We start from the raw sequence: 25,173 nt of genomic DNA, 5'->3' as shown, positions 1-25,173 counted from the left end.
TTGGAGGTTGGCATTTTCTGTACTGGCTGAATTGGCTCAAGCTGTACTGGACGTTGCAGTGTCTTTAACTTTCTTAGCGCAGTGTTCCTGAGCAGCGGCCCCGCGCCCCGCTGCGATGGATCCCGGGCCGGCAGGGACAGCAGGAGCCCCGGGACCTCGGCAGCGCGCCCGTCCAGAGGACGTTTCTCAGGTGAGTGCTTGCCGGTGTGTCCCGGCGGCGAGGCTCCGTTCCCGCAGCGGGCGGCGGCCGCAGCCGTCCCCGGCCCTGCCCGCCCCTTCCCCGGCCCGGCCCTGCCCCGCGTCCCCGCCCCTTCCTCCCGGCCGGCTGCCGGGCGCTGCCTGCGGCGCCGCCGCTGCCCTGGGCGCCGGGACGCGGCGGGTCCCTCCCCCGGAGCCGCCCAGGCACCTCCCTCGGGCCGCCGCGGTGAGTCACGACGGAGGAGGAGGAGGAGGAGGCGGCGGCTCCGCTCGGCTCCGCTCCGCCGCTCTCGCCCGCCCGTGCCCAGCGCGCCCCGCCGCCGCCGCCGCCCGAGCCGCCGGAGCGCCGGGGCCGCCGGCCCCGCACCAGGTGAGCGCCGTGCCCTTTGTGCGCGGCCGCGAACAAAGGCGCTCGCCCGGGCCGCCTCCGCTCCGGGCCGGCTCCGCTCCGCCGGCCGGGCCTCCCCGCTCCGCGCTGCCGCCCCGCCGGCGCCGCCGCCGCTCCCCGGCCCCTGGCAGGCCCTGGCCCCGCGGCACAGGTACGGGAGGTGCCTTTTCCCTTTAGTGGCATCACCCCTCGCGTCACGAGGCGCCCTGCTCCCGGTGTCCCACCCCAGGCATGGCTGCGCTGCTGTGCAGCTGGGGTCGCTCCCGGGGAGCTGCCGAAGGTGCGCCGGGGCCCGGGCGGGTTCGGCAGGTGCCCCCAGCGCTGGCTCTGCACGGCCGGCTCGGGGCAGCCCCGTGTGCCCGCGATGCTCTCGGCATCCCGGCCCCCGCCTGCGAAAACGCCTCTCGGACAGCGTTTAGTAAAGGGCTTCCCTCGGGGGTAATCCTACACTGGCTAAAAATTGGGTTTCTAGAGCCTCTGAAGCAGCACTCGGTAACTTTCCGTTTCCGTGGACGTTTGTTTTTTACCTGTTGGGAAGATACGTGAGAGAGGGACAGCATCACCCTCGGGATCAGAATGTATCAGAGGCAGATGAGACGTGATCCTCGTTTCTGCTCAACATCCAGGTCTGCTTCATCAGGGCATGTTTGCCTCACAGACTCGGGTTTGCTTTCTCTTCAAGAAGAGAGTATTTTGCTCTGTTGTATATCATCTTTTATTTGTCCATTCTTCATCTTGGCATGTTGAACAGGATGAGCTTTGATGCTCTGTGAGATGAGCGTGAGACATTCTGCAGATGTGAGGATTTAAAAAAAGAAACAAAACACCAAACTCCAGCAGACTTTGGAGGCAAGTTAGGTGTGCTAGTCCACAGTCCTGATCTAAGCTGGCTCCAGTATGGTGAGAGGCATCATTAGAGAGAATTTAAGAACATGTTTTTAAATACGTTTACAAAATCTCACTATATTTATTTTTTTAGCTGCTGAACTCACAGACTTTAAATTTCTTTTGGCCTTGGTTATTTCTGGAGTTCATGTGTGATGTGAAATAGCCTGCTGAAGGAGAACCTCTATGTGAATGGTGAAAAAATGAGGCTAAACGTGTACTTGAGTGGGATTTATTCTGAAAGTACAGGTATTCAAGGTGAGGGAGCATACAGAAAGCTACGTATTACTCTTAAAAATACAGACTGGTTTTCTTACCAAGCTACAAGCTACTTTTGCCTTGACAAACAGATTAATCTGGAAAACGGTGACAGGTGTACTTCAGATACATTTCTGTTGCTTCACATTGCCCTTAGCTGAAAAAGCATCCTCAGTTACTGTACCTTTGGCATCTTGGGAGAAACTGGCAGCTCCCTCAGTGTAATTTAGAGTTGTTGGGATCTGTGTGCTGTCCTAGTTGATGTGGTACATAGAAATAATACATTTATTATTATGAAGAAGTGTGTAGGACTGAACAAATGCAGGAGCAAAGGCAATTTTGAAAAACTTAATTGGTAATGGGCTGGACCCAAATCTGTTCTAAAGCAGTTTTCTCTTTTAGTTCATTGTAAGCCTTGCAACAAGTTATGGAAAAGTTACACAGGGCAGAAAAGTGCTTTCAGGATTCCTGTCGACGTTCAGGTGGGAGTACAGTGAAATCTTCAGCAGGAGAGCCGTCCCCTGGGCTGGCAGGAGTCCCTGTGCCACCAGCAGAGCTGGGGCTGCCCTGGCAGGGAGGGCTGTGGCTCACAGGGAACGGGAGCCCCTGGCCCTGTCTGAGCAGATCAGGGCTCGTGTCACGGACAGAACATCCTGTGGAGTGTTTGGGAAAGCACTTCTGAGTCCCAGTTCTGTGGGAAATCTGTGGCTGTATCACCTTCTGCTCCCCTCCATCCTTTCCCCCATCCAGGGTTTGAGAGGGCTTCACTTTGCAAGAGGAGAGAGACGTTCCCAAAACAATTTGTGTTGTTTTCTAAACAAAACCAAAAGTGAACGGAAATAAAACCTAGATTTTGTAATTGCTAACAATGACTCTGATACGTATCTGCTGCCAAAAATTAAAAATCATCCTGCAGTTGCATATGGGCAAACAGAGCTAACACCTAAAAGTGCCTGATGTGGTTAAGCTGTTCAAGGTTGATGCTTTGCCTAGGAAACAGCTTGTCAGAAATAGATCTATTTATAAGTGTTTCAGATAAGTTTTTCCTCTCCAAAATGTTTGTCATCTGTAACCAACACAAACATTTATGTTTTTTACCAAGTATTTCACTTCCTAAGTTGGTTGTTGACTACAAAGCACCCTCCTGAGCATCTGACCTAGTTTGAAGCATCAAACATCCACCCAAGTGCTGTGCACTGAAAGGCAGTAGGCTTTGGAGGCTGCTGTTGGGCATGCTGGGAGAAACTTCCAGGAGAATTTTTTCCAAAAAAAAAAGGATTTGGTATCAGAAATATTTCTATACACACACAGGCAAAACTGTACGTCTTTTTACTGCAAGCTGTCATCAGATTGGGTTTCTTGCTGAAATGCAGCAAGGACAGAGGCAGCTGTTGAAGCTGCACCACACCATCGTGCAGAAGTGATTGGGAAAATTGCAGTCCTGGCAAATGTGCCAAATGTTTATCTTCCGGGCTAAAGCTATTGTGTGATTAGTCCCAATTTTGATGGTGATGTGCACCCAAGATATAAATTATTGGAACAAAAACATTGTCACCACATCCAGTGTTGGTAGTTTAATGGCCTTGCTTCTAAGTACAAGGGAGAAATGATACGTAAATAGGTTTGAAATGTGCGGAAAACTTTTTACCAAGTAACATCATGTAGGGAAAAAACCCCAAACCACTTTGTTCAGTGTTACATCTCTGAGAATGGAGAACTCTTACAGTTCTTTTTCCCTTTGAAGGGCTGTGCCCTGTCCATGAGCTTCCATTGGCATGAGAGTGCAGCTAGAGCAGAGGGAGCAAAACGAGAGGTGAGAAGAAATCAAAAATCAGCAAATTAACCAAAACCCATTAGGTAGTACTAGAATGAGGAGAACACTCTCCTGACTCTCAGATTTATTTTCAGCCTCAGTGTTGAGGAAGCTTTATATAACAAATGCTCGAAAACGTGAGGAAAGCTCATTCTTGTTTCTGCTCACTGCTGGTGATCTGACAGAATTTTACAGAGCTTCTGTATGGTTTAAATGTCAGTCTGAATTCAGAAAGTGGAGTCATACTTCTTGCTTTTCAGTAAATACATCCAAGGTTTTACAAGTATCAAATCTGCCAAGCCTATTTCTGTTTTCAAAAATAATAGAGATAGAATCATTAATGCTATTTAAAAACAAACAAAACAGCCAAAAATATTTTTAAAAAACCCTAATAATTTCAACTTCTTGCACTATTGGAATTCCTGTGACTGGCTAAATGAGCTACTGATTGGGAAACAGGTGGAGTCAGTAAATTTGTACAACCATTCCACTTGTTTCAGGATGTTCTGTTTTATTCCATGCAGATACACAGACCAAGAATTTATTTGATTTTTCACCAAGTCCCATTTTCTCTGTGTTATGAGGGCAGCTAAAAAATATGGACACAACTTAGGTAATCAACTCTGTTTATGACCATGACCAAGCTCAGAAACCTTCTGACTCAGTTTATCCTTCCATAAAATTAGTTGACTACTTCACATGAAGGTGGAGATGTTTAATTAAAGTGTAATTGTTTTGCCTCTGAACTCATCCAGGTCCTGATTCAATGCACAGTGAAGTCAGTGAGGAGCTTTTAATTAATTTCCTTGAGCTTTAAATAAGTACACATGGACGTGCACCCTTAAAGGAAATGTGACCTAAATTTTTACAGCAGAATTGCTATAAAGGAGGAATATAAATCCTGAAACAGCTTAAGGTGAGCTGCTGAAGGAAGGCTTTTTGTAGAACTGAGGAGGGGATAGCGCAGCTGCAGGGATCTCTGGTGCCTGTTGCCATTTTAATGTCATTTTAATGGCGTTTCCTAACTTTGAGTGTGTTGGATCTTATGTGGAAAACTGGAAATTTCTTTGTGTCTTGGCAGCTTGCTCAGTTGGTCAGGGGAGGCAATATCAGACTTCAAGATAAACATAGTTAACTGAATGTTTATGCAAAACCAATCAGCAATAACACTTATAATCAAGAGTTGATGCCAAATTGAGAAAAATAGGAGCATTCACATCTTCTTAGCTGCCTTTTCTCAGGAATGTCTGTAGATGCCAAATAATACTCGTTGGTTTATGTGGAATTCGTGAAAGGTTTTGCTTAACTTCAGAGGTCAGAAACAGCAGGTTTTGCTAAACAGAACTTTTTATTGCTGAAATCTTGGTCAGCAGCTACAATGAACTTGGTAAAATAAGCCTTTCACAATTCACATCCAGCTGCAACCATTCTCTTGCTGTTTCAATGTCAAGATTCTTAGTTCACTAACTTTTACAAAATACGTTTTAATCTTTAAATAAAGCACTTTGTGTGAAACAGCACGTGAGGCACTACAGTTTTGGCCCCTTGTTTTTCATGTATTCATTGCTCTTGGTAGCTGCAGTTTCAGATGTAACTGCTATCAGCTCCTTCCTTTTGTTGAGCAGCTAACCATAACAGAGGTGTATCTAATTGTGCTTATGGTTTGGCAGAAATCTGGCTGCTCTTCCAGGCATTCTCTTTGCCCATTCTGCCTTGAACTGGTGGTGGCTGGTGCAGTCCTGCTCCCGGGAACTCCCTGCAGTGGTCTGGGATCTTGCAGTGGTTTTAACTTGTGTAAGAATCAGCCACTCTCGAGCTTTGTTGTGCATGGTCTCTGGGCTAACTCCTCTTGTTACTATCGTTATGTATTGCAGCTTGACGAATCGAAATTCATATTTTACATGCGGTAGCCTTTGACATATGTGTGTTGTGTCTGGCCTGTGGTTGTTCCTTCGTGCTCAGGAATTACTCAGTCCCAGGACCGATGGGGACTCGCTGGGACCGCTCAGGCCCTGCAGTCCCTGGGTTCTTTCTCTCCAGCCCAGTGTGTTTGTTCGGTGCCGAAGGGACTCTTCAGCTGTCAGACCACTGACCTGCAGCTTCATGTCACAGTTCACAGCTCGCAGAATTAAGGGAACATTCAGAATTGTGGCTGGGCAGGAAGGAAATTGCATCCATTTTCCTGAGAAATACGAAGTCTCTTGAAGGCAAGATTTCCTTCCTTGCAATCCCTATTGGCCAAAACATAGGGAAAGCAACATGTCCATGGTAAAATTGATGTGTAATTAGGAATTTGTTTTAAATTAGTGAATGTTAAAAGTCCTCTCTTGAAACTGACAGGGACTTTTTTCCTCCCTCCCTCCTCTGTCCATCAGATATCTTCGCAGCACAGTCTTATTTGGTGACCTAAGAAAGGAACAAAAATCCTTTTCTTGTGCTTTTTGTTTCTAGTAAGTCCTTCAGAGAAGAGAGAAGCTGGCATGCTTGGCATACTCTACTGAGACCAACCTATGGAACACGATCTAGGAAAAGTCTTGTGGATTATTATTTGATGAAGGGCTTAGGAGCAGAAGTCTCTTGCCCGTGTTATCCAGGAACATTGCTGCTGCTCACGGATCACTGAGGAGGCAGAGTTTGTGTTCTGGTTAGTACCACAGACATGATTGTGGCATGTGGCCACATTAGATAAAGAGCCATTAATTCTTAGTTCAACTCACATCAAGAGCTATTAGTAATAGATCTCTTTAAATGGTTTTGAAAATTAAACCTCGATTCAGAGCTGAAACCTCCTCTTTTGCCTTTTTTCATTATTCAGAGCGTCCATGGGGAAAGCAGCACAGAAGTTTGGGGTTTTGTTTCCTAAAGAGGCAAGATAACTAGGAGACATAAGGGCTGTGTTTGTCCCATTTTACAGCAGATTTTATTGATGTATGAGGCCAAAGCACTATTTCATGTTGCTGTCCAATGCTTACACAATTTTGGTAATAAAGAACTATTAATCTGAGAGTCTCTGGTCCTAACTATGTACTGTGATACACTCTTGCAAAATACTAAAATGCTAAATAGTCACCAACCTAATAACAGCTCACATTTTAATTATTTTAAAAAATCTAGTTAGCCATAATCTTTCTTCTATAACAGATTTATAGGCATTTGCAGTGTGAAATGTCTGTGACCTGGCAATAATGATGTTCAGATGTCAGTAAAAATTACAGGGCAGCACATTGAGAGCTCTCATTAATACCTGGCTGTCTGTACATCCTGTGTTGATGAGTACCAGAGAAAAGCTTATAAATATATATCTATAAAATACTTAGATATATGTACACACACAGTGGAGAGGAAGCCTTTCTGTGCCACCACGTGTGCTCTCTGCCATTTCAGGTTAAATGCACCCAGCACTGTGTGCTTGGGCTGGGAGAAGTTGGTCACTCCAGCACAGGGTGTTTGACTCCAGAAATGGCACTGAATTTTCTCCAGAAATTCCTGAAATAAAATATTTCTGAATATAAATATTTACAGATAGATCCATACAAAGCTTGGCAGTACTGTTCTGTTTTAATGATGGATGCTGAACACCTTTTAGCAGTAATTCTTCAGTGGGATACCTGGTAATTAAATCGTTGGCTATCTGTCATTAGTGCCTAATTTCCTGCCTAGAAGATCTGTAGCTTTGTTTTAAATAGGAGAAGAGGTGCCTGAGCCTCTGTGAAAGCTGCCCCTGGTTGGGAGAGAGCAGCAGTGTCCATCCAGCTGTTGGTGACCATCGTGAGTAAAGTATGGGAGCATTCTGCTGGAACTCTCTCTTGGGCTGGGATGCAATTTGTGTATAAACTGCTCTTTATAAAGTGGTGCCACTTTTTAAAGAATTTTTGACACATTCATCTTTGAAGTGTGAATACCTTTGTGAAATGAAAGGCTTTTTTTCAGGTTTTGTTGCTGTTACTACGTTTAATTTCACAGGCTTCGAGTTGACTGACATGAACTACCTAAAACCCTGTGCTGCCTCTTTTAACTGTATGAGATGTGAGAGGTGTCTTGTCCTTGAGGGAACCGGGGGGAAATCATCTGGTTTGTGTGTGCCTGAAGGTCAGGAGGCAAATTTAAATTTCATTAAAGTGATGATTATGATAGTAGGATTTTTTAAATTTATTCTTTAGGTCAGCTTGAGCATCGATGTAAGAACTGTTTTGGTATATTGGGAAGGTCTACGGGATGCACTTCATTGCTACTTTTGAAGTCCATTTTGAAGCTCTGAAAGGTGTTCCAGCACTGGGGAGAAAAACCCCTGCTTGTGTTCATGAATGTTTCGTGAATAAATGGCAGTGTTTGGGGCTGTTTCCTGTCCTCCTTCAAGAAGGAGACTGTAGTGTTTCGTTAAAAATTTAAATCTAACATTTAAGAGATGTGAACCTACCACATCTGGGAGTTCCAGCAGTAAATTGACCTAAATCTGACACTGGGTTCAGATTCTGAAGTCAGCTAAAAGGCAGCACTGAACATAGAAACGAAGACAAAAAAAGCCCGTATTAAATATTTCAGTTCATACTGTTCACCTATAAATAGGTAGCTGTTATGAATTCTTCATTGTATCCCTCTGGAGATGGGAATTAATCCAGTCTCCAGCTGCCTGTGACTGAAGGTCATGAGTCAGAATGAATTAGAGGGAAATTTGTAGCAGGGTTTTTGCAGACTCTGGTTCCTGACTTCAGGTTTCAGGCTCCAGCTTGGAAGGTTTTTCGGGCTCTAGCTGTTCTCTGAAAAATGTCATTTGAAAATTAACAAGGCTTAAATGAGGGGCAGCATCCCCTTGCACTTCCAAGCTTCCCAGTATGACCATGCTTAAGCACTGAAGTGCTCTGTGGTGGAGCTGTGGAGGGGAATGGCTTAACCTTGGATAATGATATCAGAGAGTCAGAGGGACCCTTCCTGCTGCTCTGAACTCCACTCGTGTGGAGCAAAGGGAGCCTGCAGTGCTCGGGCTCATTCACCATAACTCCTTGGCTGAGCTTTATAATCCTTTCCCATTAATTGAGGGTTTTCACTGCCTTGAACAGAACCAGTCAGATTCAACAAAAAAATAAATTGTAGCTGAACTAACTCCTGTTGGGTTTCTTTTGGCTGTAACTGGAAATGCTACAAGATATTAAAGAGGTAGTCAGCTGTGACTTAGGCTTTAAAGAACTTGCCAGATGGCTGCTCTAAGTACCCTAAATTATTAAGACTGAATATGTAAAATACTACATTTTCCAACCGCTTACTGCCTTTTTATTTTCTCCCCCCTTAATTTAGGCTGTGCAGATTCCTCAGTTGCACTTTGTTTTCCCATACCGGTAAAATGTGGTCATTAGGAATTTCAACATTGCAGAGGACTACAGTGTTGGGGGGAATATGAAATTTGAAGGAACAAAAGCTCATGTTGCTTTCTTATTGCATTTAATAAGCATGTCTTTAAAACTGAATGAGATGCTTAAGTAACTTCATTTATGCAAAATTTATAAAGATGCATTGTTTTTAATATGTCTCTTTTTCTGTTGAGATGTGAAATTTTTGTTTACTTAAAAAGATGATAGGAGGGGAGTCAGAATAATTTAGGAGTTCTTAATTATGAACTGATCTGTGGCTTTGTCCAGCAGAAAGTCCCTTCCAGGTTTTGAATTCATACCAGCGTAGGTGGAAGTGAAGGAAATACAGTTACAAATCTGTAATTTTCAGTTGCTGTGTGTTGGAATCTTCTTCTGAAGGCGTTCAGTCAAAACAGTTCTTGCTGGTGAGGCTTGAGTTTCCTGAGGAGCTGTTTCCATCTGTTGGTAAAACAGACAAGTTAAACTGAGATTGAGTACAGATTTCTCCTGTCTACATTTTTTTGAAGTGAAACCCCAATAGCTGATGTTCTAAACCTAGTTAGGAAAAAAGAATAAAAAGGAAGGCTAAGTGCAGTTACAGTATTTTTTCATTATGTACTGTTGTGACTGGAGTCAGTGATTGAAGAGAAAGCCACTGTGGTCTTTTAATTCATTTTTGGGAAGAAATATATTTTATTTTCATTAGAGAGTTTGCAGAACAAGTAACAACGAGGAGAGGTGAGGAAGTATCCCTTAATGCTGGTGGGAAGATTGGAAGTACTTAGCTATTACATGACTTGGGTAATGTCCTTGCACAGTAGCCCAGGTGTTTTTAGGTGTAGAAGTACCTCCACCTGCTCATTCCAAAGCCATGTCTGGCTTCCTCTGATCTCTGCCTTGCTGCCTTGCCAGAGCCTGCAGCTTCAGTCCACGGGGTTTAGTGGGAAGGTGCTGCTGGTGCCCGGTGTGCCCAGGGCAGGGTTGCACAGCCTTTCCCCAGCCCAGGACAGGCTTTGGAAGGAGACAGATGGGGATGTCAGGCGTTCCTGGCTCTGCCCAGTCCACATGTTGGGCCTTGCTGAGCTGAAGGAATTCCTGGGATCCTCACCCAGCCCACTGCGGGCAGCGTGGGGAGGGAGGTGCTGGACTGCAGGACAGCTTTCTGTACTGCTGGGGAGGGGGAGGGAGTGTTTTCAAACTCAGATTGTTGCTCTGGCAAAGCTGGGCTGGCAGTGTTGGCTGTAACGTATAGATCTTTGTTGTTTATTATTCTGTCACGTGAATCATCTTAAAAATAAATGAGAACTAAATTTCATTGCCTGTGCCTGGCAAACAAGGGAGAATTAGGTGACCCAGTTATGTCCATTTGCAGTGTGTTGGATGCAGCAGGACAAGCATGAAGCATTTAGTCTTTTAACAGAGTTTAGTGAAGAATTCAGTCATTCCTGACTAACACTGCAGCTTTTGAAATGCATGGGTCAGTCTTCTTTGTGAGAAGGGAATGGAAAACTGGGGAGCAGATCCACCTTTAGCTGCCAGAGGAAGCACAGGCAGCCCAAACGTTCCTGTTGGCTCTGCACATCTGCCTCACCCTTACCTGGAGAGACCAGTTCCAGATCTGATAGTGCTTTCTCTATGGCTTCACCAGCCCTTGGCCTTTCTTCCTGCAGTGCCAGCCATCCAGGACACCGTTCCCAGAAATTCAGCTGAGATCCCTTCTTTGCTGAGGCTGCGATGTGTCAGTTGGGTTTTGTGCTGAAAGCTTCCTAAAGAATGCAAAGCTTGAATGCAATTCATTCTCAAGTGATTGGGAATGTCACTGGTGTGGTCAGGGTGGAAATCCTGCAGCTGAAGAACGGCTTGATTTTAAAAAACTTTCAACATAAAAAGGTTCTTATGTTTAACAGCTCCAGACAATGGTGCAGTTTTTGAATTTTCCTACAACGTGGTCTAAAGCAGACTGGGAGTGAAGGTGTGTTGAATTAAGGATCTTTCTGGAGTTCAGCTGTGGATGTTCTGTAATTCTTTGCTCATTTGTTTTCACAGGGCAGTTCCCTCCTACATTTTTCCCAGCTCCAGTCTCTGATCAGGACTGCACACGTGGATTATCTGATCTCCTGTGGTTTCTAGAAGCAGGTACGTTGGCAGAGAAATCCGGTGTTTTGTTGGTTGGGGATGGGGCAGTGACCACTCATCCATGAGCCAGAAAGATTTGTGGGGGCAGGGAAATGCTGCTTAAGGAGCATTTCATAATGTGAAGCACATTAATGTAGCTTTCTGGAGGAACAAAGTTGGTAAGCATTTTGAAAAGCTTTTTCAGTCCTTCATTTGCAAATGTGGATCATGCTGTCTTCTGGGCATGGACCAGCTTTGTATGTGGGTTTGGAAATTCTCTCATGTAGCATATGCTGGGTAATGTTGTCATCCCAAACTGTGTCTTCTGAAAGCTTTATGTAACAGGAACACAGAGATATGTTCGATTTTCGTGCTGGGGTCTGGCCTTTGTCTTTCCACTTCGATGTCATCGAGTAGGAAGAGCTGTGGTGGCAGGGTAATTGTGTGGTGTAGGGAGAGCCAAGTGCTGTTTGCTCTGAAAGCTTAGTTTTACCTCTCTGTACATACTTTTTGAGCCATATTGAGTGCTTTTTCCCCCCATGCTGCTTCCTAATTATGTGAAGCATTCACTGAATGGGCAGGCTTTAGGATTTTTATCCTTCCTGTTAAATAGGTGGCTTCATGACATACCCATCTTGGCTGAAGGTTACTTCAGAAGAGCCAGGCTTAGATAGGAATTCCCATCACCCCTTTTTAAAGTTTGAAAATTAATAAACAACTAGAATGTAGTTATGGTGGAAAACAATGAATAGTAACCAAACCAGGTAGTATCTGATGTGCAGAGCAGTGCTGAAGTGGGGTCCTCCTCGTTGGCATGGGGGCAGCCGTGGCATTTTCTTGGTGCTTGTGGATGGTGCCACCTACTGATATCCCATCCATTTTGTTGAATTTTTAAACAATAGGTGTCTTACTGCATTTCAGCTTTTCTTGTCGTGATTTTTCTTTTCTAGGTTGATTGGTTACTAGTACAGCAGCTTCCCTTTTCAAGTACAATATTTTTTGAAAAGTATTCACAATATTAAGAACCCATCCCAGCCTTTCAGACTGACTGGATATCTTGATCAATGTTTATTGTTTTATCAGTCTCTGGATGTGTATGACTTAAATGTCTCTTGCCCACTGTCTTATTTTGTTCATTGCCTTACTATTGACATCACTTGTTAGCACTCAGTAAATTGCAGCGTGGAGTATATACCTAGTAGCATAATCCAATTTACTTACTTGAGTTGACACTAGGCAAAATTATGGGATTGTTTAATTCCTCCTTCAGAGAGCAGTTTGCTGCTTGTCTAAAAAGCCCCAACAACCATCACCTTGCACAGGCTGCAGGTTTCCAAGCAGAGCCATCTACAGCAAATCAGCTTCATGCAGATCTTCCCACTGAAACATGTTCAAGATGGACTGGTGATGGCTCTTTCTCACTTTTTACTGCTGTTATCGCCATGCTCAGTAATGTGGGTGGCAAAGCCTGTCCCAGCAGCTGCTGCTGAAGTTTGCATTACTTCTGACTCACTCAGGAGGGCCTCTGTGTAATTTTAAACGGTTTCCACACCCAGATTACTTTCCCTTAAAAGTAATAATGGAAGTGAAGTGAGAGGAGAGGTAGGTAATGACTGCAGGACAGCATTACTGGGAAAGCTGTGTTTGAACCTGCTGGGATACAGCCCTCCCTATGCAAGCCTTGTGCAGTGTGTTCCCTTCATTACCGAGCTTCAGGAAGTCGCATTTATAGGCTGGTGTAGGAGCAGACCCAGTTCTGGGAGTGAAAAGTGGTTGGAGACGTGTTCTGGAGCCACTTCTCTGAGGTGTGTGTGGTGCAGGAGTGGCTGGGTCACACCTCCATCCTCTCACGGGAGCATGGAATGGGTTGGGTGGGAAGGGACCTCAACGCCCCTCCAGTGCCACCCCTGCCATGGCAGGGACACCTCCCACCGGCCCAGGCTGCTCCCAGCCCCGGTGGCCAGCCTTGGGCACTGCCAGGGACCCAGGGGCAGCCACAGCTGCTCTGGGCACCTGTGCCAGGGCCTCACAGGGAAGAATTTCTTCCCAATATCCCACCTAAACCCACTCTCCATAAGTGTGAAGCCGTTCCCCCTTGTGCTGTCACTCCAGGCTCCTGCAAACAGTCTCTCTCCATCTTCCTTGTGGGGTCCCTTCAGGGCAGTCAGGGCTTGCATTTCTCCTCCACCCAGCACTGCTCAGGGGTTGGGTCTGTTTGTGACACTGCTGGAATTGTGTGTTATTTGAAGCACCATTATTTTTTACATTTCAGGTTAGGGTTTTTACTATTGTTGACTTAATAAACATGGTTCAGGATGGTTTTTAAGAGTAGCTGAAGAGAATGCCTGAATGTTGTTTTGTTTTTTGTCATGGTAAACACCCTGTTGTGGAACTTAAATAATTACCAGATACTCATCTAATAAAGTATAATCATGCTTTGTGCCACAGAATTTGGATGGCACAGTCTGTTTATTCCGTAACATAATTATTTTTATTAAAATAAGAAGCAAAAGCTCAGCTTTTAAATGATACTCTTTCTCTGCTCCTCTTAGCTCTACTTTCTCTCCAAAACCATTTCATAAATTGTAATAACTTTTACATTAACGCAGTGGCCTTTTCATATGATATATAAAGGAAAAAAAGAAAAAGAGGGGGAAGACTTAAGAGTTTAGATTTCACACAGCTTTTGTTTAGCCATTGCGGGCTTGATGGCTGTGCATTCTGCATCCTGTTTTCATTCTGCTTGTGCTTATTTATGGAAAAAACCCCAAACCACGGACTCTTCTGTCAGGGTGATTCTTTCATCTGGTTCTTAGAATTCCTTTTCTACTCATGCAGTAACGTAACCACAGATAATGAGCTGTGGGGATGTGAACATGAGCCTCTGTGAATGTTCCAGTTGCATTTGTAGGCCCAGTTTAGCTGCTGACATTTTTAAGGGTTTCTCTGGGGAAGGTTGTGGTTCCTTCTCTGCCAGGATATTCAGTGATCTGCCCACTGGTGAAGAACAGGTATTTTGGAAATGAAACTTTTCCTCTATTTCCTGTTAGACCCCATTGCCCGTTCTAGTTGGTGTTTTCCTGATTTTGTACCTGCAGGAAATCCAGGAGCTGGCAGGAGGGGAATGAACCGTGAGGGCGTCCCCGGGAAGAGTCCGGAGGAGATGTACATTCAGCAGAAAGTGAGAGTGCTGCTCATGCTCAGGAAGATGGGATCAAACGTAAGATGCACTTCGGAGCCCATCCTCTGTGGGGTTTCAGGCCACTTTGGACTAACTGGGGTAGTGCTTGTTGGTTTGGGCAGGTGATGGTCTGGCTTTAATGCTGACTTGTTTGAGCCACCCTGGATCTAACCGTTATCACTTAAACATAATTGATTTTTGCTTAAATATTAGAAGGCTTGTGATGCCTGGAACTGCCATACATAGATAAATGATTTCAAGTTCTTCATTACTGGCAAAAGAGCCCAGTGAAGCAGCTGTTTCAAGGTGGCACTGAACCTGCCCCTGAGTCCATCGTGTCCCATTTGGCTGCTGTGTCCTTGCTGGTGCTCGAGGTGCACAAGTAAGGGCTGGTGCAGGTGGTGAGGAGCAGAGCAGAGGTGCTGTGGTGCCTGTCCCTGGGAGCTGCTGCCTGCTGGGGTGGGTTCTGCTTTGCTGAGTGCTCAGGTGTCACGGTGTCACCTCTGCGCCCGCAGCTGACGGCCAGCGAGGAGGAGTTCCTGCGCACGTACGCGGGGGTGGTGAACAGCCAGCTGAGCCAGCTGCCCCAGCACTCCATCGACCAGGGTGAGTGCCCCCTGTGACCCCCTGTACCCTCCCAGTGATGCCCAGTGCCTTCCAGTGCTGCCCAGTGCCCCCTGTGCTGCCCAGTGCCCCCTGTGCTGCCCAGTGCCCCCTGTGCCCTCTCAGTGCTGCCCAGTGCTCCCTGTGCCCTCCCAGTGCCCCCTGTGCCCTCTCAGTGCTGCCCAGTGCCCCCTGTGCTCCCCAGTGCTGCCCAGTGCCCCCTGTGCTGCCCAGTGCCCCCTGTGCTGCCCAGTGCCCCCTGTGCCCTCTCAGTGCTGCCCAGTGCCCCCTGTGCTGCCCAGTGTCCCCTGTGCCCTCTCAGTGCTGCCCAGTGCCCCCTGTGCTCCCCCAGTGCTGCCCAGTGCCCCCTGTGCTCCCCAGTGCCCCCTGTGCTCCCCAGTGCTGCCCAGTGCCCCCTGTGCCCTCCCAGTGCCCCCTGTGCTCCCCAGTGCCCCTCAGCTTTGCCAGCTGCCCCAGCACTCCATTGACCAGGGTGAGTGCCCCAGTGCCCCCAGTGCTGCCCAGTGCCCCCTGTGCCCTCCCTCTGCCCTGGAGCTGCTTCCCCTGGGCCAGCAGCCTCAGAAAACACCACCTGCAGCCTCCTGGACTTCCAGAATCGTTTGCCACCTGCTGAAACTCATCCTGCAGGCCGGGATATGCTGGCTTTGTTAATTCTTTGCAGAAGTCGTGGTAAAGAATTGTGTGGAGCTGCTCCGAGTCCACTAATCTCTCCTGAGCCTGAATGTTCCTTACTGGATTCCTCTCCCTCCTCTGCACAGCCCTTGTGCCAGATCACGTTCATAAAGTGCACTTTGGGACTGAAGGAGCATTGTAAGACTTGTGCCAGAAAGATCTGAGCAGAAATTTAGTACAGATCTGAGACATCTAGAAATCCATTACAAACACAACCTGCACAAACTTGCTGCTGTGCTCATTCCTTGCATAGCTGGGGGCCGATGGAGGTGGATATACTTGAAGAATTCTGAGCCAAAATACACGGCTTTTCTGCCAGTCTAAAGTGAGAATTTTCTTGTTTCTTGTCAAAAACTGAGGTAGACACATTCAGTTAAGAGAGACTTAGCTGCAGTTGGCATTTCTCAGCATTATCCGTAAAAGTTACATTTTTCCCAGTGAAATCAACGCTGAATTACCTGCACTTTGGCAAAGAAAAGGTGATAAAATCAAAAGTCCAGCCAGGGGACACAGATAGTTCCAACAGTGGTGCTGAAGCTGTAGTGCGCTCTACAGACAGAAGCAACTTATTGCTTCTTTATTGCTCAGGACTTGGATTTTCTCAGCAGTCTCTCCAGCTTCTCACAGTCAGTGATGATAATGCCCCTTGCTTGCTGCTGCCTGTGCCCTCTGCTGTGTCCGGGGGTCGGGGAAACAGGAGGGCTGAGTGTGGGAGTGCTGGAAGCTGGGAATAGCATGGCATAGGTGTGGGATGTGCCGCCCTGAGGGAGATCCCATCTCCACTAGATGGCATTGCCTGGTGCTGGAAAACCCCTGCAAGTCCACACACTCCCTGTTCTGTTCTTCCGAGATTGCTTAAAGGAATTTTCTTCCCTACTTTTCTGTTTTCATTGAATCTCCTCTGGAGGATTTCTTCCTTCCTTTATGCAGCTCGTCTTACACAACAACAAAAAGAGGTGTTGTTTAGGGAGTAACTTACACCAAGTTAGCACTTCAGTGGATTTCACAGCCTTTTGTTCCTCAGTGGGACAGGGTGTCCCTGATGCATCTTTAGAGCCATTTTCCTCCAGCAGGCACAAAAGACAGAAAGCTAACTTCACATCCCCATTTTGTCCCAAAAACCAGAATGACTGGACCTGAGCACTCTGAGAGCTTTGCTATGGACCTGCAGGTTTCTGTGCGTCCCTTAAAGTGCTGCAGTCTGGCTCCAGGAGCAGGAAGGTTGTTTGGGTTCCTGGGGTTTTCTTGACAAGGGTCAAGATGGGGATGGGGGTGTGCAGTTCTGAGCCGTGCCTCCACCGGTGGCTGCAGCGGTGACCTGGCAGGGCTGCTGAGCCTGTCCCTGCGTGCCCCTGCTGTGCCTTGGGTCAGGATCTGTGGCTCCGTGTGAGCCCCTCTGCTTGCCCACAGGGAGTCACTGCAGCCTGTGTCCGTTGTGCCAGGATGTGGCAGTGCACTGCAGGAAGGAGATTTTACTGTCCCTGCTGAATTCAGGCTTGTGCCATAAACCCTCCACGAGCCACTGCTCATACCAATGTCTCTGACATTTAAAGTTCCTCCTTGAGACTCTCTTTGTTGTCTAAGGATGGAAGTTAATTTGGATCAAGAAGCGTCTTAGAATATCTCTGTCATTTTTAATCAAGCCTGAAGGCTGACTCCCCTTCAGTTTATGCTTGTTTTTATTGGAAGAGGAGATGTGATAATTGAGTCTAATATTAATGTCATTTTATTTTTCAATCATTGTTAACACCTGTATGAAAGTGCAAAATCCAGGGTGTTTGTCTTTACTCCGGGAGCTCTTTAGCTGACATCTGTGGAGTGTTTGTTGTTTGTTTTTATGGCTCCAAGAATAACTGAGGAACCCTGAGGCACCTCAGTTCAACCAGTGTGCGTGCTGGAGAGGGGCTGTAATCCTGAGCTGTTCTGGGATGTTCACACATTGGACTTGCCTGCATTGCAGCAAGAGCTAACACAGCTCTCACTTGATGAAATCAGGCTTTCTCACATAGTTTTGAGTGCAAGCAAAATGCCTCTCAGGAAGTTCTGTGCACAGAAGCATCTCCTGCCGAAGCCCCATATTCGCTGTTCCCCAGGTCCTTGCATTTCCAGAGGGTGGGCTGGCTCTGGGCTCGCTGCAGGCGCTGCTCCGGCAGCTCTGGAAATGGAAGCAGTGCAGGGAGGAAGCACGGGATGGGAATTGTGCTGAGACCTTGGTGATTGCAGCTCTGGTGTTCCTATAGCAACAGGAGTGTCTGCTGGCTCCTGGAGGAAGCTGGTCCCATGGCGAGGGCAAGGCTGAGATGCAGACACGTGCCTGGCTGGGTGAGACGTGTTCTCTGGGTGCTGGGGCACCAAAACCACCCCAGGCTGCTTGTGGGGCTCCAGGGGACCGTGCTCAGGGCTTGGCAGACGCTGATGGAGAATGGAGATCGAGCTCTGCTCTGTGCACTTTCATTTTGTTGAGCACAAGGCTTGTTTTAGTGTGCTGCTGCTCTCAGCAGTGCATGGTGTATTTTTAGAATGCCAGACGAGGATGATAATACTGGGAATTTCAGGGAAGAGTTAATGTTTAGATTACTGCTGGAAGGTGGTTGAAGAAATGTATGTATGCAAAGATCTTGTGTGAAGTGAAGAATTTCTTTTTTTAAATTTGGCAGCCTTTAGAAATTCCCAACAGGCTAAACCTTCTGATCTCTAGATGCTTTTGGGGTTTAATTAACTCTGCAGGTGACTACAAGCAAATCAGGTGTACATATCTATTTCTCATTCGAAGAGCACTTGGGAACAGCAGCTGTTAGAGGTGGCAGCACCTTCTCTGGTGTTAAGGTGGTGTGGTTTCAATCCAGCCTGTACCCTGCTGGGTTCATCTCCCTGTGCCCGGGTCCTTGCGGGGGACACTGAGCTCGGGGCACGTCTGCAGCCTTCCCTGCCCTGCAGTAAAGTCATTTGACCTTCAGCTCATCTTGGCTTGCTAGGACTGAAGAACAAGTGGTGTAAAAGAACTCTAAATTCAGCAATTCAGACAGCTGCAATTGGAATATAATCTCAGCAGGATTTTTTTGGAAGTTAGTGGGTAAGATTGTCACTATTACTTTCTAAGATAGGGCATATGCCCACCTGTTAATTATTGTTAATTTGTAGAAGAATGAGGGTGAGAAAGCGTGAGGCAGACACAGTGAGGGAAGTATCTGAATGTCTAAAGGTTTGTGGCAATTAATGCTTTGCTCAAAAAAGATGGGGAATATTGCACTGGGTATGTTGTAAGTGTCTATTTCAGGGTAGAAATGCGTGCCCAGGAAAGGGACAGCTGTGGAGAGAGCAGCTGTATGTACAGGTGCAGGTCAGGTAACAGTGTGCCTTTGTCATTGTTCTGTCATTAATTGCTGGAAGTGCAGAGCCCAGGGAAGGATGTGCTCCAAGCAGACGTGGTTCACCATCCCATTGTCTCAGTCACAGGCTCTTGGCCGTGTGCAGCTTAACTTTAGAACCTGTGCTCTGCTTTTTGCCTTTTACATTATTTCTCTTGATTAGTAAGCAAACATCCGCTGTGGGAGCCAGGTGGGCCTGCAGGAGCAGCTCAGTGCTTGGGTCCCTGCTTTCCCCTGGGCAGACAGAAGGGCCAGCTCTGTTCTCTGGCAGTGTTTGTGTCTGCACAGGGCACTGGAGAACTGCTTAATGAGCAGCCTCGTTAGCTGGGCTTCCTTTGGCCCTGGGTCGTGCGGGTTATAGGACAGGGCTGGAACAAAACCTGCTTTTATGCTGAGAAACGTGGATGACCTTTTTCTGGACAAATGTCACCCAGGTTCTCTTGCTGGGAGACACCTCCAGATGTGGCCACGTGCCCTCAGTGGCCTCTGGGCAGTCGGGGCAGGCAGGAACACGGAGCTGTGGGGTTATCTGGGATGCAGCCTCCTTTCCTGCGTGGGATTGCAAGGAAGCCTGTAGGAACTTTGTTCCCATTGAGAGCCTGGAAAGGGGAGAGCCCAGGAAAGCAATCAGCATCCGTGAAGGAGCGCGGCCGATCCTGCGCTGGGTGAGTCTGTGCTTGCCAGGCCACTCCAGCTGCTCCTGCACCTCAAAGGAGGCGTGGGGCACTCGTGCCAGAGCTGCAGCTGCAGCTGCCCTGGCCTCCTGCTGCTGCAGCGTGGGGCTGGCCCTCGGCAGCACCGAAGGGTTTGTCGCAATCCTTGCAAGTGAAATCCTTGTTTTTCTTTAGGGGCTGGTGGTTCTTGCGTGCTTTAAAATCAGCAAGGCAGCTCGTTAATGCCGAGCTGGATCCTGGTGCTGGATCATTTATGTTTTGATCAAGGAAGAAACAGTTTGTGCAGATGAAGAGGGAGATGACTGCAGGGCTTCTGAATGCTGGCAAGAGGGTGCATCAGAGCAGTTTTTGATGTAGTTTTATATAAGATAAGGGCCCTACATATGAAAAACAAACTACTACTGCTCGGTCCTTAATATTTCCTCCTCTGAGTACATATAACAAATAAATTGTGAGATTTATAAAAGTAAGTGCAGTTGCATTTCAGGAGCATTGATTTAGCTTTTAAGAACATTAGCAAGGAGAATTTACAGCCGTTTTGACCATTTTTCCTGCTATATTGCAACCGAAGAGCAGATCAGATAACTGAGAAATGGAATTCATATAATGAGAACCGATTAGGCATTTTTATTAGTCCTCTTTTACCTTGTGTGCAGGTGTATGGGCAGAAGCTGCTCGGGGCACAAAACTGAGATTTGCTTCTTGATATGCTTCAGGTAAAAGACTGGAGGAATTTTGCATGCTGATGCTCCATCTGAGTTGAATTTGAACTTTGCAAAGCCCTGGAAGAGGATTCTGTGGAGCTGAGCAGTTACCTGACTGGGACAAGCAGTGGTGCTGTTTTTGGCATTCCCTAGTTTGTCATTTGCTTTCCTGTTGGTTGTGTGGATGTTTAGAATGATAACTCTGGGCACTGCCTCTCTCCACTGCTCTTTAAAGGAAGTAATTATGGCACAGATTTCCTGTATCCATTGTTGTTGCAGGTGCTGAGGATGTTGTGATGGCATTTTCCAGGTCAGAGACAGAAGACAGAAGGCAGTAACTACAGGACACCTGAACAACACAGAACTGGAGAGGACAGTGAGATTCCTGAAGACAGAGGAGGATGGCTGAGCATTAATAAGTTCCTCTGCCCACCCTAATTGTTCCTTGGTATTCCTTCTCCTTTGTAATGTTGTTTCCCTTTGCCCAACCCTCAGAATGCATCTCACAGCCATCTATTCCTGTCAGATTTTGCAACTCAGCCGGGCTGTGTTCATTAAGGACAAACCTGAAGGTGTGGTTTTGGCTGGCTCGAAGGGACAGGCTGTGGTTGGATAAAGGAAGGCAATTTTTCAAACTTGACCAATGGAAACCTTTTATCTCACGTTTTATTTTATATTTTAAACAAAGTCTCCTGACATCCTACTTCTAAAGAAGCTTTTCATGCTTTGGTGCTTATTTAGGTCAAACTTGTGAATTTGAAGAGGGTTTGATTTGGCTGCATAGAACTGGAAGCAACTTGTGATTGGGTGACAATGCAAAAGCTTTCCCTTCAGTTGGCTTGCAGGTATTTTGCTGACTCCAACGTTTTCATTGCAGGAAGCTGATGTTTTGGTGCATTGGTTATTTCTTTATACTTATTGACTTGGGGGGGGAAAGACAAATGTGCTTTGCAATATTTATTACATCTACACACATATAGACGCTTGCTTTTGGGGGGTTGTTTTGGTTTTTTGATCGACTTTGAAGTCATGGTTTGATTTCCTTTTGGCTGCAGTGTTTCTGATGCAATCAGTTTTTCCATACTCAGCTGCTCTCTGGCCTGGAGCTCTTTTGGGAGCATGTGTCAAAGCAGATTTGGTTCAAGTCCACCTGGCCGGGCTGGAGGCCGAGGATGCCCAGCCCTGGTGGGCACTGGGGCTGTGCCCGAGCCCTGGCACTCCTGCCTGCCCGGGGGCTTCTCCTGCTTCCCACAGAGGAGCTGGAGGTGTTCTGCAGGAACTGCAAGAATGAGATCTAAGGCTGTGACATGAATTTGCCAAATTTGTATAGAGAATATGTGAACTTGTTTAAAATACTGCAGAGTTCCACTTTAACCCTTTGACTGCTGCACAAGAATAGCTCTCACATTAGGAACAATTAATGATCATTAACTTAAATCCAGCTTGCACTGGGCTTTAATAAACGGAAGTTTCTAGTCACTTGAAAATTTGTACACGGTTTCCCTCCTTGCAGCTGTTTGGTGATAGGGAAACTCTCTGGAGCCTGGGATAACAGCCTGTTCCTGAGGCACTGTTCCAGGAGGCAGCAGTGCTGCATTAGGCTGTCCAGCACTGAGTGTACAGGTGACTCTCTCAGCTTCACTCTCTGGAGCTGCAGGGCCTTAAAACACACACAGACCTTGACAGACTGAAAAACCTGCAGTGGAATTCCCGAGGTGCACTGACTGTTCAGGAATCTGCACAAAGTCTCCAGCACTGCTGCCTAAAACCAAGCACTTCATTTTCTCTCATGTGTGCAGGTGGTTTTTACAAAACTTCTGGATTTTGCTGTGGGTTGCACTGACTTCGAGATGTTTCAGAATCTATTAAAGCTGAACTCAATTTACCTGTTCCTGGTTCTTTTCCTATGGTTGTTAATTATTTACAGTGACAATTCTAGAATCTAACTGTGAGAACATGACCATTTTCATGGCCAGAAAATCTGCTGACAGGATGCTGTTGTGGTCTCAAAATGGGGGAAAAGCTGGAGAGAAACCATGGACTGTCTGCAAAAGGAAGAATAAACTTGTGAGCACAAGGAAGAAATTGCCTTGAGGAAATAAATACTGTGTAATGAGAGCAACTGTACCTCTATTTATGAAATACTCCTTTTGATTCAGTTGCAGCTTTGTAAAGTTCTATGTGAAAGTAAATCTTTTACCCCTTTTTGTTGGGGCCAGATAAGAAATTTCTTTATTAAAATAAACCAGGAACGAGCCCAAAGGATTCTCTAGATTTTGACTTGGTTGCCTAAGAAGCATTTTAGTGTGAATTTGGTGCAGAGGGGGGCAGCCCTCACAGTGATAACTGAGGGGGTCCCTGTGACTCTGGCTGCTCTGTGGTGGCCTCCCAGTGCTGACATTCATCCTCCCTGGCTATCCATGGCACTCCTCAGCAGCTGAGGCTTCTCAAGAAGGAAAGTGAACTGTTTGTGGTTGAATCTTTTCACTAAAAATGTAACTGTTGGGGAGGGGGGGAAATACAGTTTTTAATATCTGCTCTTGTTTCATATCGGTTTATTACACTGCTCAGCTGCCAAGTGAAAAACACCTGGCTTCACCTTTGAGAAAGACACAGGACATCAGCATGGGGGACTTGATAATTGTTTGTACAAATCTCTCTAGCTTTGCTGTTGTGCCTTTGCCTTCTCAAGTAAAACATTACTAATAAAACCAGGAAATCAAATGTTTTAGAGGCCAGAGTTGAGCACAGGTCTAATTTGAAATGCGTTTGTAACTAGAGAAGGCTTTGTAGTCCAGTTATCAACCATATAGTGCTTAAGGCAGTCAGGGAGTGTAAAAGCTATAGAGGCATCTTCCAAGAAAAGCACACGCTCTTTGGGTGGTCTTCTGGGGAGAAATGTTCCTTTAGAGATTCAAAATGTGCTGCTGTACTTTGGCTGCCAAGCTGCTCATCCAGCTCTCATAACACACTGTGTTTTGCAGAGCTTGAGGAGAAGATTCAGAGCTGAGTCCCACCCCTCCTCTCTCCCCAGGTGGGCAGCAGGTGCTGCAGTTGTTGGGAGCTCATTGTGTCTGAGCACGGCCTGTTGGAAATGAAAATGGGGCTCCACCATTCACATAGGCCTTGAGTCTGATTCTCCAGGTCCTAAAATAAACCCTGGAGTAACAGAACCTGTGAGCTGGAGGCACAGCAACGCTTTGGAAGGAGATACAGCCTGAAAGAATATTGGCTCACTAATTAAATTTAAAAAGCTCTTGAGATTTTTTTGTTCCTATTCCTACCTAAGGTCAGCAGTTACTAGGAGTTGTATCCTCCATGGCCTGTGTGGGAATTTCTAATGCTTGACCATTAAATCTGTTTCAGTTCCACAAAGTCTGTTTTCTAATTCACCAGCAGCCTGATTCCATTAATGGCTGAAGATTTATTGGCCCATGAAGTAGAAAGACCCATCACCTATAGCAGAGGTTGTCTAAATGAGACATTGGGATCATATGTGGGAGAAATTCCTGTGGCTGTTGAGAATCCCTTACAAGAATGGAACAGTGCCATGTCTGAGGTTACCAGTGTTCTGCACTGCAAAAGGGAAAAATAAAGGCTAGAAGTTAAAAGCTTTGAATTAAATGTATAAAATAGGTTAGAAATTATTTATGAAATACACTGAGTGCCTTGGCAGGGAGAGGAATGTATGATTTGGAGTCGTTTAAGATCAGTCCTTCAGCTTTTGTTTTGGTCTCTTGCCTCCTCAAGAACTGTGGCAGAGCTGACAGCAAAAAGGGCTGCAGGGCACTGGGACCAGCAGAAACCAAGAGTGCAGGAAGAACAGTTTCTGGAAGTTTAAGGAATCTTGAGGTCTGTTCAGTCAGCACAAAAGTGAGTAGCATCTTTTCCTCACTGTTACCATCAGAAACAAAGCGTTCCAAAGCTTGGAGGCTAAAAAAGGGCGTTTAGGAAGCGCCATTAAAGCTGCAGAACAGTTAGAGTGTTACAAATATCAAAGTGCTGTATGACAGGGAGGACCATTGTTGTTGCTTTTCAAGGCAGGAGCGTGGATCTGTTCCCTGCCAGACTGAGGTAGGTTCCCATGCAAAGACAGAAATCATCTACTGCCTCCTGAGCTCTGCTTTCATTTGCTCTGCAGCTGATTTGCCCTAAGCAGGATTCCTGCTGTATGTTGTAAACAACCTGGCTGGTTTCCTTTGTAGCCTGAAGAACTTCAATTTGGGGATTGTTTATTTTGAAAAAGAAAAAAAAATCTGAAGCTTTATAACCTGGCCTGCTCACAAGCTGCCTCGTGTACCAGCATGAAATGGTTCTATGCACAGCTTTTGCTGCCTTGACGTTTTCCAGGTTGACTCTTCTTGGTACTAAATGGTGCTCTGTGGCCAGAGGCATGTGAAACTCAGAAAATATACTCTCAGCCTTGTTTTACAATTGTAATAGTGACTCCAACCCCGATGGGGACTGACGCCTCTACTTCAGTTTTTCACCATCTGCAGTTCCTGCTCTCTGCTGATGCAGTTACAAGTGCAGCAATCCCCTCAGGGGCAGGAGAGGATCCTGGCTGTCCCACGAAATGGAGTGCAGGCAGTTACTCATCAAGGAGGGACACAGGAGCTCGTGTTGCTGCTGACTGGGCTCTGTAATCCGTGTTCAGCTTTGCCTGTGACCTCCTCATCGGGGGGCACAGTGTCGGTGCCTTGACTGTGATTGGGATGGACAGTGAGCGGAGCGTCTGCCTCCAGCCCTTTGTCCTGTGCCTGGAGCAGGCAGACCGTGTGTCCCCTGCTCCGGTGTGCAGCCAGGGCCTGGGCTGTGCTGCTGCCGTTCCTGCAGTGAGTGCCATTCCTGCAGTGAGTGCCATTCCTGCAGTGCTGCCGCCCTGCTTGGAGTGTGCTGCTGCCGTTCCTGCAGTGCTGCTGCCCTGCCTGCAGTGACTGAGTGCTGC

The 25,173-nt window shown here is 46.6% G+C and overlaps 1 protein-coding gene across 2 annotated transcripts; it reads left to right on the top strand.

Annotated features, from left to right (window-relative positions):
• Positions 1-525: 525 nt before the first annotated feature.
• Positions 526-22,487, top strand: CTNNBIP1 (catenin beta interacting protein 1). Of its 2 annotated transcripts, none has more exons than XM_068171734.1 (5): positions 526-568; positions 10,934-11,023; positions 14,101-14,222; positions 14,699-14,789; positions 20,536-22,487. In XM_068171734.1, exons 3-5 carry the CDS (start codon positions 14,127-14,129, stop codon positions 20,661-20,663), a joined length of 315 nt encoding a protein of 104 aa, XP_068027835.1. In that variant the 5' UTR covers positions 526-568; positions 10,934-11,023; positions 14,101-14,126; the 3' UTR covers positions 20,664-22,487. The 2 variants fall into 2 exon arrangements, with proteins under 2 accessions (XP_068027835.1, XP_068027836.1); XM_068171735.1 differs by having other exon boundaries at positions 20,505-22,487.
• The last annotated feature ends 2,686 nt before the right edge of the window (positions 22,488-25,173 follow it).

The sequence above is a fragment of the Anomalospiza imberbis genome, chromosome 23, assembly GCF_031753505.1.
Source record: "Anomalospiza imberbis isolate Cuckoo-Finch-1a 21T00152 chromosome 23, ASM3175350v1, whole genome shotgun sequence".
Lineage (NCBI taxonomy): Eukaryota > Metazoa > Chordata > Aves > Passeriformes > Viduidae > Anomalospiza > Anomalospiza imberbis.
Note: the sequence above shows the minus strand (reverse complement) of the source record. Positions and strands in the feature narration are given on the sequence as shown.